The 17,448-nt window shown below is 26.7% G+C and overlaps 2 protein-coding genes across 2 annotated transcripts; one reads left to right on the top strand and one right to left on the bottom strand.

The window, feature by feature from the left end:
- Window positions 1–1,127: 1,127 nt before the first annotated feature.
- On the top strand, window positions 1,128–15,194 carry LOC132946598 (mutS protein homolog 5-like). Its single transcript, XM_061016646.1, has 16 exons — window positions 1,128–1,147; window positions 2,180–2,306; window positions 2,383–2,454; window positions 2,561–2,640; window positions 2,788–2,942; window positions 5,549–6,072; window positions 6,297–6,359; window positions 6,461–6,532; window positions 6,671–6,800; window positions 6,882–7,078; window positions 7,215–7,260; window positions 8,458–8,599; window positions 8,723–8,945; window positions 9,031–9,180; window positions 9,293–9,523; window positions 9,613–15,194. Exons 1-16 carry the CDS (start codon window positions 1,128–1,130, stop codon window positions 9,766–9,768), a joined length of 2,388 nt encoding a protein of 795 aa, XP_060872629.1. The 3' UTR covers window positions 9,769–15,194.
- A 436-nt stretch (window positions 15,195–15,630) lies between these two features.
- Window positions 15,631–17,073, bottom strand: LOC132947016 (tax1-binding protein 3 homolog). Its single transcript, XM_061017194.1, has 4 exons — window positions 16,633–17,073; window positions 16,397–16,525; window positions 16,246–16,323; window positions 15,631–16,169 (listed from the first exon to the last, which is right to left on the bottom strand). The coding sequence occupies exons 1-4, from the start codon at window positions 16,687–16,689 to the stop codon at window positions 16,059–16,061; spliced, it is 375 nt and encodes a 124-aa protein (XP_060873177.1). The 5' UTR covers window positions 16,690–17,073; the 3' UTR covers window positions 15,631–16,058.
- Between the last annotated feature and the right edge of the window lie 375 nt (window positions 17,074–17,448).

Genomic DNA, 17,448 nt, shown 5'->3' with positions numbered 1-17,448 from the left:
TTTTTAGCCATTTATCGACATAATTTTCCATTTTAATTTTTTTTCTCTATAAATATTGATAAACATTTTTCACTGGGTCAAAAACCTTTAAAATTCGATACTAAGTTCCTTCTAAGTTTTTATAATTTCAGTTCAAAAATATTAAAGAAAAATATGCGCAATTTTTTTTTATAAGCATTTAAAGTTCATTTTGACAAAATTCATCAAAATCACAACAATTTGCAAATTATGTTGTAGTTATATAGACATTCTAAGTTAAAATTTCGACAAAATTAGATATTTCGAAGAAGATTATTATGTTAGTTATTTTGTTGTAATTCAAACACATTATCTGTGGCGATTTACAAAATTATAAATATTACTACATGTAATGACATTTTCAAAATATTAAGATTAATTTTAAGATATTACCGATTTATACCATAAACGATTTAAACTTATTCACACTGTTGAAACTGTACGGTAAGGTATAGTAGTGACTCAAAAATACGTATACATTGCGTAATATAAATATATAATATATTAGAAATATTAAATAGGGGGCTTTCATTTGGGCGAATGACCCAAAATAACACATCGTTTGAGCGAATTTATACATATCATTTGGGCAAATTTACACGGACCCCTAATTTATCTAATACGTCGTTTGGGAGAGCTATAAATATATATTTATCTAAATTTATATAGACTAATACCTAGTACTTACGCTTTCCTTCCTATTTTTAGAGACTTAGGACTCTTAGTTGACTCTAACTGGTATGGTTAAAAATGTATTATATATTTATATTGTCATATACTTATTATATTATATTTATTATCTCAACTAATTTTTTTTCATTAGCATGGTTATGTTATAGTGGCATGTATAGTTTGATATTCTTCCCATGATTTTAATGTATATTCTTGTTTTTCTTTAGTATTTTAACGTAATATATTGATTTTTTGTTTGATGATAGAATTAATTTCTTAGTAAGGTTTCTGTTTGAATTTCTTTTAAAAAATTAATTACTTGATAAATATTAGGACGTGGATGATAAAATTGTAAACCTACGTATATGTATGTTACTTCCCTATTATTCAATAATTTATATAAATTCGCCTAAACGATCGGTTAATTTCTCGCCAAAATGATATATGCTTTACTCAGGTAAATTTTGGGTTATTCACCCAAATGAATGACGCTCATTAAATATTATGGACCATTAAAATAATTAAATATTAATTAATATAATAAATGTAATAGGTAGGTACTTTTGGCAAAAATTAAATCAACCTTTCGTAATATCGATACCTATAAATAAGTTACTTTAATTGAGTTTAATGGCATAGAGGTAATATCAAAAAACATAATATCATGAAATAGGTAGATACCAATACTTAACGTATTTCCATAGGCTGACAGACCATCACCGCTCTGAATTATAATTGAATTCAACTCATTGAATTCAAATTTAACATGTCTATTACAGTGATCCACTCGACACCGCCCTATACTGTACAGCAGAATGGTACCTATTTTCCAAAATGCATTTTTTCCACATTTTATATTATTATTTTTAAGAAATTAATAAAAATAATGATTTAAACTGAATACCAAACGTCCTATGGGCTATGGCTATAATATCTCCCATCAAAATCTGTTCTATATTAATATTTGCCGGAGACAAAATGTCTGTTAACTCAATTATTCGACGGGGACAAAATAGTACGTCGATTTAACCTAAATATATTTGAACAGGACCGTAAACACGGGGTTAACCCCCCCCCCCCTGTACAACATAGAAAGTATATAAATATATTTATTATATGAATTAATTAATTATTGTGATAAATCCCCATCATATTAAATTCCTGTCTACAGCACTGTATTGAATAATACGGCACTGTGTTGAATTAGAAGAAAAAATAACTGATCTTTGATAAAAATGTTAAAACTTACAATCATAGACGTTAATTTTCTGGTAGAATTTTATTAAGTTCATATGCATTATTTATACTCTGCTGACCTGGAGTTAGGCACCAAACTGAAATTATACCAAAGTTTTAGTGCAGTAAGTGCTTAAAATTGTTGTTTTAAAATTTAAAAATACCTGCTTCAGTGGTTTGGTTCACTTAACTCCAGCTACTAGGTAGGTATATCTTAAATTTTATAAAATAATTTACTATTTCATATTATTAGGGATCTAAGTAGAAGTGCAACCTGTTCAAGTTTTATTGATTTTTCGTCAGTTGATTATTCAAACTATAATGACGCAAGTAATATTAACAAATCTGATAATGATATTACATTAAACGTTGATGACACGGTAATATTATTTAAAGTTGATATTTAATAGAGTTAATAAACTTATTCTTAGTTAAATTTAAATTTTTGAATATTAGGATATATTTCTCTCGATCTATTGGAAAAATGGTATGTTGGGAGCTGCATCTTATAATAGCCAAATATCTGAAGTAATGAAAAATAAATAATATATTTGTTATCCATAGCTATATTTAGTATTTATAATAGGCACCTAGATAACTAATATATATATATATATTTGAAAACTGTATGTAGATACAAATTTTGCACGACGTCATAGAAAGTAATTTAGACTTTAAAATGTTGAATGCTTTATTTATGCAAGTTAGACCTGCGTAAGTTAGAATTTCTTTATTAATTTTTTAAAGTAATATATTATTATACTTAAAATGTAATTAGAATTTTTTTTCGTAATAAACAATATTATTATTATTAAAAGTGCCTATACCAACACAATTTTAATTTTAATATTTATATTATAGAAATATTGTAGTATGTAGTTTACAAGATGGACATTTTTTAAAAACTATTAAGCAATTAGCACATAATGGCAAAATAAATATGTATTCTAGTCCAACTAATACTGATGATTATAAATCGGATGAGAAAGTGCATATATTACCCAAACAACGTTTCAGTAAGTATTTATATAATTTATTACTTTTGTAAAATACAACATAAAATATTTTTTTATTTTTTTTTTATTGGTCGTGAAGCCCAGCAACTATGGCCATTAGCTGTTTGTTTTTGTTTGTAGGGGAGGGAACTGTAAGTGTAACACGTGTGTGTAGTTTTGGCAGATTTTTTAGTGGGCACCCGTGCGTATCTGCCATGCCCGGGTGGGGGATGGCGGCACTTCTCTCCGGACACCGTGACTTGCCCGAAGAAAAATGCCACCCGAATTTGAACCGAGGTTTGAACCAAAGTCGGTGTGGTCACAACCGACGCCCTAGTCCGCTCGGCCACTCTGTCCCCCTAAAATATTTTATTATAATTTATAAATATCAAAAACCTCATAACTCGCTTTAAAATTAAAATATAATAAAAAGCCCATGAGCCATGAGGGTGCCTAGATAATAATCTTGCCTTTAAATTTCAAAAGTGGTCAATTCACATTAATTTTTTAATTAACGGAGCTACACGTGTTACGCTGAGCGTAAAATTTGTTATGTTACGCACTTGTAAGATGGAGATAACACATGTGGGTATCACGTCCTCTTAATATACAAATTGTTGAATGTTTGTGATTAACCTAAATCCATATGAGGTAATTTTTTATATTAGTGATATTTGGATACTAGCATAATACATAAAAATGATATGTTAAATGAATTAAATTAAAAATAATTACATTGAACTTATATGAAAATTATAAACATTTACTATGCATTAATTCTAATTATGAAAGGTGAAACATAATTCCACAACATATTTTTATAAAAACCATTTAGCTACCTTGCCAAAGTTGAATGAAACAGCTATAATATAGTAGGTTAATATTATAGGTATACAATATAGTTATCTACAACTAAATCAACTATTAGCCAATCTTTGTAATAGATTTATTACATTTTTACACATAAATATATTTTTAAAGTTTTTAAAGGGGGGACGAGGTGGCTGAGCGGTCTAACGCGACGGATTCGGCACAGCCGGTCCGAGTTCGATCCTCGACCACTGGGCGGCATTTTTCTCCGTGCAAGTCACGGTGTCCGGAGAACAAGTGCCGCCATCCCCCCACCCCGGGGCACGGCAGAAACCTACGGGTGCCCCATTAGAAATTCTGCCAAACACAACACATACGTGTACCAACCTACCCAATATACAATATAAAAAAACCTACAGTGCCCTCCCCACACCCAATGGCCTGTGGCCGCGGGTTACCCAATAAAAAAAAAAAAAAAATTTTTAAAGTTTTTCCGCAAATTAAATACTATAGTACAAGGACGCCCGCAGAAATTTTTCTCGGTGGGGGGGGGGGGGCATCAAAAAAATAATACACTTAAGTAGTATACATTTGTATGTTCACAGTACGTTTTTTTTTCACCGCAGTAATTTCACAACGTTCAAGTGAGGATGTCCCCCTTGAACACAATGATTTTACCGTAACAAAAATCACAGGGAGATTTCACACTCGTTGTCCAAGAATTCTCAACTTACACAAAATATTTACCGTATTTTAAAATTACAGGGAGTTTGCACAAAATTGGTTTTGTCCCTTACTCAAAAATATTTACTGTGCACACACCAAATTTTTTTTCCCCAACAAATCTTATTATAAAACTGAAATAATTATTTCAAGTACAGAACACAAATTACGAAATAATAGATTTTTTTTATTGCCAAGAGGGATGCTATGTAAAATTTCAAAGTGTAGTATTCCATTACATTTTATATACGATCTGAAATCGTTAAGATCAACCAAAATGTCAAATGTTAACCGGGTTTTGAATTTTTATTATAGATATTTATTTGTTCCATAACTCAATGCTTAATATCTTTAATTTCATAACATCCCTCTTGCAGTTTAGTATAACACGTGTGGTACCATATACGATTATTATTATTATTATTATTATTATGGTCAATTACTTGTATAGCAAATTTATTATTATCTTTGTTGATATTCAGGAATGAATTAAATGTCTGCAAACATAAAGCTATTTCTGAGTCTTCGTAAAGGTTTATAGACGAAAAATAAGTGGAGAATTCGTGGACAAAAAATGTCAAATCTTCCTGTAAAATGTTATACTGTAAATATTTTTGTGTGAGAGGCAAATAGGTGGACAACGAGCTTGAAGTCTCCCCATGATTTTTGTTATGGTAAGATCACTGTGTTCAAGCGGGATATCCTCCCTTGAATGTTATGAAATTACCGCGGTGAAAAAGAAAACGTACTGTGAACATACAAATGTATACTACTCAGTACTCACTTACCATAAATTCTGTTTTTTGTATCACATCGTAAAAAAAATCTGCTATATAAAATGCAAATAAATGCAATAAAATGCTATACAAATGAGGTATTATCTAAATAAGCGGGGGGCCGTGACCCCCCCCCCCTGCGGGCGGCCTAGCTATAGTAAGGCATAGGTATTTATTGTATTATAATTAATAAAATAACTGTACATAATATTATATATAAAGATATCGTCTATAAGAGGTATCTATTAAAGATAGAATTTATTTTGTATAGGTAACTAACTAATATATGTATTAACGAAGTACACCATTTTTTTTTAGATTTTAAAACATGTGAGCAGTTAATTTTATCCATGTCATTGGCGTCTGCTCCAAAAAATGAAAAGTCTCGTCAAATTTATATACGTAGTTTAGTAGATTTTACTCAAGAGTTAGCTGTATGTGCATTAGGTGCATTACTACATTTTTTGGATACTCCATTGGTAAAATTAAATTTACCAACCAACTTCTCAATAATGTCATTAAGGATTCTTAACATGGATAATCTAGTTTGGCTCGGTATTAGTACATATGAGTCATTACAAATATTTTCTGTACATGAACACCCATCTGCATACAATTGGACCAAAAATTCAATTAAAGAAGGCCCAAGTGTTTTTAGTTTATTGAATCGGTGTAACTCAGTTTTAGGTTCAAAGTTTTTAAAAAATATTTTAGCCCAACCTACCAAAAACATTGATGTTATAAATTATAGACATGAATTTATAGAGTTTTGTATAAAACCTTGCAATGCAAGTGTAATACTCTCATTGATTAACTGTATCAAACATTGCCGTTGTGTGTTAGTAAGTACTTAATTTCTTTAATATTTTAAATTTATTGCTTGGATATAATTGTACCGGTTATACAATTTAGTGTATAATGTATAAAGTATAAAATAGAACAAGTTTAAAATATTGTATATTATAATTATAATACATTAAATTTAAATACAAGTATTATTTTAAAATTAAGATTATATCAAACATAAATAAAATGACATTTTATGTTTTTAATATAATAATTTTAGTCTACTGTAGTAAAAATTAATGGTGGTAATGCTTCAATGTACCAATGGAAATTATTATATCAAGTAAATATGTATACTGTTAACATTTAAACTAAATCTTATATAATAAATAAATATAATTTATACCTTTTTTTACCAACCAAACCAATCTAATTAAATTTCAGACAGTTATAAATGCTGTAACAATTGGAGAAATTTGTGAAAGATATTCAGAACAAATTATGTTTTTTACAAAGGTATGTTTTTACATAGGCAGCCATAAATTAGGTACTTAATCATTATTATTTAAATATTGTACAGTGTACCTACTTACCTAAATATTGTAATAAGGTATTTCATACTTAAAACTGTAGCAGAGTATAATATAATTATAGATTAAAGAAACATTAAAAGATAGTCTTTATACTATGGTTAATTCTATGTCCTGTATAATTGACTTTGAAAAATCAACTATACTAGACAGATTTGTAGTGAAACCTGGATTCATACCAGAACTTGATAATAGTACAGTAACATTTTTATAATAACCTGTATAATGTAAAAATTGGTTAGGCATTGTTTATTGATAGACTAATTATTTTATAGAAAAATTGAAGATTGAAAACATGTCTGAACTATTAGATGAAATAACATTAAAAGAACTACAGGAATTACCTTCATACATTAATGAGTGTTCAATACGTAAAATGCCAGAAATTGGATTTTTATTGTGTCTTCCATTGTGGAAACCTTCTAATGTGATGACTGAAAATGATTATAAAATTCCAAATTTGGAATTTAAGGTATATTTATTATTTGTTTAATTTAAAATGTAGGTACAGTAACTTTATAAAATAAATGAAGTACCTAATATATTATTATTTATTACCTACTTCAGTGAATTGTTTAAAATACAGAATATCTTTGTATTGATTTTAGTTTCATCTGACAGATAATGTATATTACAAATCGTCCAGGTGTTATGGTTAGTATACTGCATGATGTGTTAGTTTAGTTTAATAGTACTTATATAGCTTATATACCTAAAGTATACAGGCGTGACTATGGCAGGTAAAGCCAATCAACATTTTCTTATCCCTTTTCCTTTTTCCCTATCACAAGCACAATAGGGGACTGATGAATCCATGCACCTAAAATTATTAATTTCCTGATTTTAGCACTAATTTTGTTATAAATAAATGTAATATACCTAAAGATTCAAGTATGCTGTACAGTCATATGCAATTTGGTATAAGTCAATTTAGTTAATCGATAACCCATAAGCAACAATCATTATACATATTTTGTGACAAAATACTTTAGTATACAGTGTATATGTGTGAATGTGTGATACTGTGATTAGTGATGACTGATGAGTAATAACTATAATATATAAAGACTTGTACCTACATGCATTTGCATATTATTTCTGGTTAATCTCATATTGTATAACTGTATGCTAAGTACCCAAGTACAAAATACAATTCACAACGATCTTGAATGTTGATTAAATAACCAAAATGTATAGTGCATTGGTATATTTGCATAGGTATTTATGCTTCAATAACCAATAGTCTAGTTTCCAAACAAAATTTAAAAATATGTAGGTACTGTCGTACTGAGTTATAAAGCATACCGTGTTCCTTGTTTCTGTGGACACATGATAATATAGAGTACAAGCACACGTTTTATGTACTAATTATTTTCAAGTATTTTTACTAGATTAAATTTAATAATTTATAAATATGGAAATATTCATATTGTATTTATGGGAAGCAAGTGTTTACAGGGGATCCTGGTGGATACTTGGCTCCTCTCATAGTTATGTAAACGGGCAATTATTACATACCTACTACATAGCTTGATTACAGTGGCATGACGAACTTCATTAACTTATGAGGCACAATAATTTATATTAGTAATTATAAATACTTATATAGTTATATATAAATAATTACGTATTTACTTAAATGGTAACTGAGAATGATTGGCTTAGTCTTAGTGTGTATTTAATAAATTATTTACTATATGTGAAATGCCCCTAGTCTCCAAGACACCCCCCACCCTTTAAGCTGAGGCACGTGTCTCAAATAAAGTCTATACTTCTAAGATTATATTTTAAAATTTGTAATTAATTATTATATAGTAAACTTATCCAATTTTATATCAATAATGTTTTTAGAACTTGATAAATATTTTGGTGAAGTTGAATCAAGTATTATTCAAGAAGAAATTCAAATTATGACAAAACTGTCAGAGTTTATTATACAGCACTGGATAAGCGATCTACATTTAATTTTAAAATTAATTGCTGAATTAGATTGGTATGTTTGATACAAATACTATAGAGTCTAATACTCAAATGATATTATATCTGCATAGATTTAAGCTTTTTTTTATAATACACTTTATAATAATATTTTATTTAACAGTCAAATAATTATTAGTTTAATAGGTTTTGCTGATGTTGCTAAAGATTTAAAATTAATAAAACCAAACATACTTCCTAAAGAACACTGTATAATAAACATAATTAATGGTCGCCATATTTTACAAGAAAAATATGTGGATAAATTTGTACCTAACAGTTATCATTCTTCAAAAATAAATCAACATATTAATATTATTACAGGATTTAATTCAAGCGGAAAAAGTATTTACTTAAAGCAGGTCCAACATTTTTGTAATTTTTGTAATTTTATGAATTTATTTTTTCCTAATCAGCTGGTTATTTCATATTTGTAAATATTAATAGGTAGCATTAATATCATATCTATGCCATATTGGATGTTATGTACCAGCCGAGTACACAGAAATAAGTATATTAGATCATATTCATACTAGAATTCAATCAACTGAATCTGTAAGTTCTTTAATGTCAGCTTTTATGGTCGATCTAAAACAAGTTAGTACCTGCATTTTAAACATTATGTATGAACAATAAATACCTACAAACCTCGGTTCATATAATCAAAAAAGAAAATTATTTATTAATTTGATTTATTTATAATAAATAGATGTCAGTTGCGTTAAATGAATCAACATGTAACTCTCTCGTAATATTAGATGAATTTGGAAAAGGTACATCTGAAATAAATGGATTAGCTTTACTACTAGCAAGTATCAGCCATTTTGTGCATAGACCATTACATTTATTGCCTCACATCATTGTTTCAACTCATTTTCATTCTTTACCAAATCTTCTTCAACAGATAATAAATAAAGATATTTTAAATGCCAATATAAAAGTAAGTACAATATGGGTTACTGTTTGAAAAATATCATAAATAATAGGAATTATTATAACTAGTTTCTTAAATAAATGTCTTCTATCTAGTACCTAAGCATGAGCCACACAATACAACACTCAAAAATAGTATGCTTATATAGAGTAGTAGATAATATAAAAAACCAAAATATGAGTATGGCTCACAGTATAGCAGCACAAAATGGTTTACCAACATGTATCGTTGAAAGAGCTACTAAAGTATAAAATAACGTTTATGAACTGATAAATTATTATTAATTATTGAAATATAAATTAAACTATTTATAAGGTTCTTCAATCAATTCAACTCGATGAATGTGTCAGCCCAATGATAGAAAATCTCAGATATAAATTATTTTCTAGGTATTGTTATAAAATTAGTTTTATTCTAAATAATTTTTAGTTAAATAATAAGTATTTAAATACCTATTTTACCTATTTTACCTGTTTATAAAATATATTATTTAATATATTATATATTAAAAACTTTATAAAATGTATTAATATGTAAAATGGACAGGTTTTTTTCCAATTTTATTTTTGTAATACTAAGTAATACTAACTAGGGCTAGGATTTTAATGACCTAAAAAATCTAAAAAAAAACTGACCTTAAATTAACCTAAAAAATGACCCTAAAATAACATAAAAATTATCTAAAAAAATTAAAATGAGCTTAAAATATTATAAAAAATGTATAGTTAATATTAATTACTATTTTGTACTGAATTATTTAAATTATAATATTATGAAATAATCAAAAAATTTAAATATATTTAAATGAAGGATTTTTATGATTTTAATAGGTAACTGCTGTTGAATGTTTGAGATGGTCTGAAATTAATAAAATAAAAAGATTTCTATTTATTCAAGAAATTGCCTTTAAATGTGATTGTTACACAAGTCAAAAATTAAAACAGTTTTAAAATCGCCGAGTAAAACAAAAAAAAAATTAAGAAAAATGGGAATTTTTGATGGTTTTTCATGATACATGCAATTTTTACTGAACTTTATATTAGCATTCGCTATACACCATGAAATATTCAAAATAATTTGACTTGTTTTGAACTTGTTTTTTTTTAATTTTTAAATCTGAGCGAAGCGATGAATGTATTGATTTTACAATGATGTGTGTGTTTTTTTTTAAATTTTATTTTTGTGCCTGTCATCACTTTTTAGGGAAAAACGAGAATTTTTACGCAAAATCTGTTTTTGAGAAAATCGATTTTGGTTTTTGGTGTAACTCTAAAACAAATGACCGTAGGGACATGAAATTTTGACTGAATGTTTATAATTGCATTTCCTATACACCATAACATTTTCCAAATATTTTGACTTATTTTGAGCTGTTTACGGACATTGTCTGTTTTCAATATTTTAGTTTTTTTTTTCTATAAATATCATTAAAATTGTATTTGTTGGGTAGAAAAGCGTGAAAATTTAATGAAAGGCTCCTGATATATTGTTACAATAGCAGTTGAAAATATTGAAAATATAGAGGCACAATTTTTTTAAAGTTCAAATTTTGACAAAATGTATCCAAATATTTTGACTTATTTTGAGCTCTTTATGGACAATGTTTGTATTAGCATTTTCTATACACGATAACATTTTGAAAATAATTTGAAACTTTTTGAGCTGTTAACGGACATTGTCTGTTTTACATTTTTTTAGTTTTTTTTTCTATAAATATCATTAAAATTTTATTTGTTGGGTAGAAAAGCGTGACAATTTAATGCAAGGCTCCTGATATATTGTTACAATAGCAGTTGAAAAATATTGAAAATATAGGCACAGTTTTTTTTTATAAGTATTTAAAGTTCAAATTTTGACAAAATTTATCAAATTTAAAATGTAATAATTATTTTGTACCTAGTTAAAAATTTATAAAATGTTCAACTTTTGTAGCTAAGGATTAAAAATTTAAAACAAGTTTCCACGTAAATAGGTTATATATAAATGACTTTATTCACAATAATATCATCAAATATACTTGGTAATATCATAGGCTGACTGACCGTTTTCGCTCAGAATCGTTTTTCTTATACAATGATATCATATCATTGAATTCAAATTTAACACCATCCATTACAGTGACCCACTTGTAACATACTGTACAGCAGAGCGACATCCACTTACCCACCTTTTTTTTTTGTGTCTGTAATCTACTTTTTGGGCAGTAAAAAAGCTTCAATTTTCAACTTCAGTATCTTGTTCGTTGAAAAGTGAATCTAGTCATTGGGGAGATTAAAATTCTTAATAGTTTTCAAAAGCGCCGGAGAAAACGAAAATTAAAAATAAAGGAAAAACGGGAAGTTTTACGCAAAAATGTATAAAATGTTTAACTTTTATAGCGAAGGATTAAAAATTAAAACAAGGTTCCACGTGAATAGGTTGTATATAAATTACTTTATTCACAATAACATCATCAAACCGTTTTCGCTCAGAATCGTTTTTCTCATACAATGATATTATATCATTGAATTCAAATTTAACACCATCTATTACAGAGACTCACTTGTAACCTTCTGTACAGCAGAGCAACACCCACTTGTCCACCTTTTTTATAGTCATTTTGTTGTAATTTTATAATATTTATTCAATTTACCGACTAGGTACCGTATTAATAATGACTAGGGTTCGGATTTGAAGGCAAATGCCTTTCTTTTATTAATCATAATAGAAAAATAATTTTTATACAAAAATGTGTTTCATTTAATTTATTAGACGATGGAACCTTTTTTTTTTTGCCTTTTTACTTATAAATGCCTTTTTGCCTTTTTTTTACCTTTTGTACTTATAAATGCCTATTTTGTGTTTAATTTTTCAGTTGATTTATAATTTTTTACACAGCTTGCGTATATCGCTACAAATGGGTTTTATTATTCGCAATATTTATCGATATCGTCTTATCGAGTATTTGGTATTTACTGAAGACAGCCTATCAAAGTACATGGTAGTCAATTTTTTTTTTAATACCAACTAGTTTATTTTGCATGCAGTTTTAATTTTTAATTTGTATTTTTCTCAAAATGTGTGCAATTGAAAGTGTTTAAAAAATGTTCACTTTTTTTATTTTGTAGTATATTTATGAATTGCCTTTTTATATAAATTAAATGCCTTTATTTGCCTTTTTTTATTGATTATATTGCCTTTAAATCCGAACCCTAATAATGACTAATAAATAATAAAAATATGAATATAAATTGAAATGTGAAACACCACACTCACAAACCGTCTCCGCTCAGAATCGTTTTTGTAGACAATGATAGTATATCATTGAATTCAAATTTAATATCAACCATTATACAGTGATCCATTCGTAAAATACTGTGCAGCAGAGCGACAACCACTAACCAACATTTTTTAGTTTTAGAGTTCGAATTTTGATAGAACTTCGAGCGTTTTAAGTTAAATTTTTACACCATAGTGGATATTCACACGATTTCTCATTCAGCGATTTTGTTATTTTGTTGTAATTCAAAAATGAATAAATGTAGATAATTTAATATTTCACTGAATGTTTATATTTTCATTTTTTTTACACCAAACAATTTTGAAAATATTTTTAGCTTTTTACGGACATTGTCAGTTTTCAATTTTTTTAGTTTTTTTCTATATTTATCGATATTTTATTTGTTAGGTAAAAATGCGTGAACATTTAATACAAGGCTCCTGATATATTGTTACAGTAGCAGTTGCAAAATATTAAAAAATGCATAAGCACAATTTTTTTTTATAAACATTTGAAGTTCGAATTTTGACAAAATTTATCAAATTTAAAATTAAAAAATGATTTTGTAGTTAAATTTATAAAATGTTCAACTTTTATATCTAAGGATTGAAAATTTTAAACATGGTTCCCCGTAAATATGTTATATATAAATTACTTTATTCATAATAATATCATTAAATATAGGTACTTAGTAATATCAATATATCATAGGCTACACCCCACTTGTTGATATTTTATATTTTAACATTTCAAATCCAGTATTTTTCTCCAACAACATTTTTAATTTGTTTTATAGATATAGGTTTATTAGTTTCACTTTTTGACTGTTGAATTTTCTGTTGTAAAACTACCACTATTTTTTTTAAACGCTTGAATCTCAGGCAGTGACCTAAAATTAAGTTTATGTAAATTTAATTACATTTTTGATTTTAGCTGTGGCAGTTGTTTCTTCTCTATTCAAACATTATTTTATTAAAACATTTTTGATTAAACTCAAGTATTCTCAATAATATAGAGACGCGTTTATCCATGTTCCCCACATAGTAACCACAGAGTTAGGCGGTAAGGCCGTAAGGGTATGTCGGGTTTTATGTGGATTATCAATTTCCAATGTCCCAATTATTGCATTAGAAACATATCGACCAGCTGCATCTGAAATTTCATCTATTGAATTCCAATTTTTTTTTTTCCGAAACATTTGTTCTTATTTTATTCATAGTTTCATCGTAACATTTATTAACGTAATTTTTTCTTAATGTAGACGAGTCCGGAATCGTTTTTTTTGTATAATTTTCAAAAAAAATTCCTAAAATCGGATGAATTAATTTATTTAATGGTATATTTGAATTTAGAAATGCTCTGCACAAATCAAGATTAAAATTAGAATTTCCAAACGCAGAATACATTGGCTGCGTCAAAAAAGTTCATGTAATCACAAGTATCATCTAATTTAATGATTAAAATAACTCACAGCATCAAAGATTATTGTTATTATATATATTACCTATATAATTAGTTTTATTATAGATAGCATCGATAGAATTTATATAAAAATGACGATATTGAATTACAATATTATTTCTGTTATGAATTTAAATGAAAATAAATATAAATATTACATAGATTTCAATAAAGTAAATAAAATGACCCAAAATTCTAAAAAGGAAAAAAAGTGCAAAAAATGCAAAATAAAAAACCATTTATTTGAACTCATAGATGAACAAAACACATGCTTGGAAAAGCAATATCCTGTATGTCATACAAATAAATGCAAAATCCTATACTATTCTATCCCTAGTCATAACTTATGAGTTATGAGTGTTATGACCAATAATTGTAAGCAGTGTCACTGGTTTAACATTTTACCAGGATCCATTACCATCATACATACAAGAGTAAACATTATTAGGTTAAATTTAGGATGATAAGGGTTTCACTAAAGCACATTTATGATAAATGTCTACAAACAGAATTTCTAGATAATATGTGAATGAGGTGGAGACTTAATTTAGTTTTGAGACAATTTATTACTGACTTAATCCAATATAAATTTAAATTAGCAACTTTTTCTGTTTAATTAGGAGGAAACATTTTATTGAAAAAGTACTCGATCTAATGCAAGACAATATTACAGAAGGTATTTTTAAAGACTTAGTAGATGACATGGAAAATATAAGGTATCCGTAAAAATAATAAAATTAAGCTTAATCATTTTGTTATATTTTCTTCATTCAAACTTTAACAACGTAAATTATATCATTATAAAATGTAAAAACAATTGGAATATTAACATATGCATTATAATTCAAGCTTATATCTATTCTAATTTTTAGTAACTATATATTATATTTATTACATAGAACATTGGACGGGAATGTTAATAGTATAAGATTTTTTTACTAGTTTAATATATCTTAACATAATATTTAAATATTGGGTACTAATAATTTTAAGTTATAAACTTGTATTCATACATTTAATAAAAAATTGTTTATACTACAAAGAAAAATATAAGTATATCAATTATTTTCATTAAAATGTATACTGGGTAACTTATCAAAATATAGAAAGATGATTATATTTATACTTAATAAATAAACTGTAATATATGTATATTGTAATATACTGAAACATCTGAAGATTAATGTAAAATTAATATTATAAGTTATAACAACAAATAAACTTGGAATAATTGGACATTTGGAATAATTCTAGAATTTATATAATACAGATAAGTATTAACTAAAAGAAGATTTTTGATTTCAAACGAAAAATTGATTTAAAATTGGAACTTTATACATTGCATATATTTTATTATAGTTAAATAAAAGTGTATAAGTAATTTTTAACTTTTTCAATTATAATTAAAGACGTAGTACACTTTATCTTAATAATTAAAATAAATAGGTATAAATTAAAGATCACTCATTATTTTAAAATATCCAATCTCAAACGAAAGAAAAAAAATGTATAATAATAACTAATAAGTGTTGATATATGATAAATTTGGAAAATAATAGTAAAAATTGATCCCATTGGGGTAAATGCACATTAAGAGTTTTTGGTTTAAACATGACCATGTTAAAAAAATAATAATAACATTACTTCATTCAAATAGAAATACACTACATTTATAAATACAATTATTTATTTTAAAATAGGTACCTAGTAAAAAAAAAACGTATTACCGTTTATGGTAAATAGGATAAATAATTTAATTAATTAATAAACCTTTGGTTGTATGTAGTAATAACAGATGACTTTTTTCAAGTTTTCAATATTTTATGTCGATGTAACACCTCTTCGAGCAACTAATAAATTTAGTATTTTATGCTTCTTAATATAATCCACAGCTTTTTTATGGGTTACCATTGTAAAATCATATCCATTACACTAAAAGAAAATTTCAGAAAAATAAAATTAAATTATTAATACTAAACTATTATTGTTCTATACTATATGCAGGTACTTGTAATATTTTATCATGTATTCGTAATCCAGACCTAGATGCGGGACTTCCATCATGTACTTCTGTTACATAAATACCCTTAAAAGTTAAAATTGCAATATGGTTAAACTATATATATTATATTAAATACTCAAAAAATCTCAGTTCTCACATTATCTGTATATCCTTGAGGACTTTTCCTAAAATCTTGATCAATGCCTCCACCAATTTTGAACCCACATTTTAATAATTCACGACCATCAGTATCAATTGCAGATTCTTTCGTTAAAGTAATAGGTATCTAAAATGATAGGTAATAAGTATACTTAAAAGTTTATTACACTAAATTGTTGTGTATACTTTAAAGCTATTTCACTGTAATAAATGTATCATATTATAGGTACTTACACTAAGGCATTCCATGGCGGTGCCAGGTTGATGAGTGAATGCCATTTTAGCACACATTGTGTATAGTTTTTGATTAACAGTGCTCGATGGGAAAACAGAGGGACAAAACTTTTCAGATATCTGAGTTATAACTTCAAACACAAATATCGTTGTCAGTTGTCACAATAATACAATATAAGTGATTAAGACGTTAGTTATTAAGTAACATATTCAATATTGAATGCTGAATAGAAATTAGAATTATAGAAAATAGAAATCTGTGTGGTAGTAATGTAGTATCAAACTATCAAATCCTCTATATTATATTTATTATTAATTTTACTGTAAAGTGAAGATTGTAGAATGTACTATTATATAAAAAAATAGAGTAATAGACTATCAGCTATTCAGCTTCTCACAACGGTGTGTCATTGTGACTATGATGTTATTGTTCAATATATCACGGTGACGTCATTTGATTGCTAAATCTTATCACTAATCAAACGTTTGTTAAATTCATTGATAATAACATTATATTATTATATTTTGGATAGTTTGGACAAGGCCGTCGGCTGCTGCATCAGGCAGCTGAACTGCTGTAGAACACTAATGATATTATAAATTATAATATTATATCTGTGGTGTAATCGGTCATAATATCCAAATTTTAAAAACGTTTTTATAAAATAACGACTACAAACATTATACAATTTCGTATTTTCGTTATAGTCAAATAATATAATATAAAATATAAGTTAAAATGTTAAATAATACAATTACCTACGTAAGTCGCAGATTACACTATTTTTTAATAAAATGAGCAATGGCATTTAAAGT

Source organism: Metopolophium dirhodum, chromosome 6, assembly GCF_019925205.1.
Source record: "Metopolophium dirhodum isolate CAU chromosome 6, ASM1992520v1, whole genome shotgun sequence".
NCBI lineage: Eukaryota > Metazoa > Arthropoda > Insecta > Hemiptera > Aphididae > Metopolophium > Metopolophium dirhodum.
The sequence above is the reverse complement of the archived record's forward strand: the minus strand, read 5'-3'. Positions and strand labels throughout refer to the sequence as shown.

Excerpts from the sequence above, each read along its gene's own strand:
- LOC132947016 (XM_061017194.1), bottom strand. The coding sequence starts at position 16,689 with ATGTGTGCTAAAATGGCATTCACTCATCAACCTGGCACCGCCATGGAA. Across the intron at positions 16,526-16,632 it reads CCGCCATGGAATGCCTTAGT|ATACCTATTACTTTAACGAA; the intron begins GTAAGTACCTAT and ends CTATCATTTTAG. Across the intron at positions 16,170-16,245 it reads TACATGATAAAATATTACAA|TGTAATGGATATGATTTTAC; the intron begins GTACCTGCATAT and ends ATTTTCTTTTAG.
- LOC132946598 (XM_061016646.1), top strand. The coding sequence starts at position 1,128 with ATGATATATGCTTTACTCAG. Across the intron at positions 2,455-2,560 it reads ATAATAGCCAAATATCTGAA|ATACAAATTTTGCACGACGT; the intron begins GTAATGAAAAAT and ends AACTGTATGTAG. Across the intron at positions 8,946-9,030 it reads AAAGTATTTACTTAAAGCAG|GTAGCATTAATATCATATCT; the intron begins GTCCAACATTTT and ends AAATATTAATAG.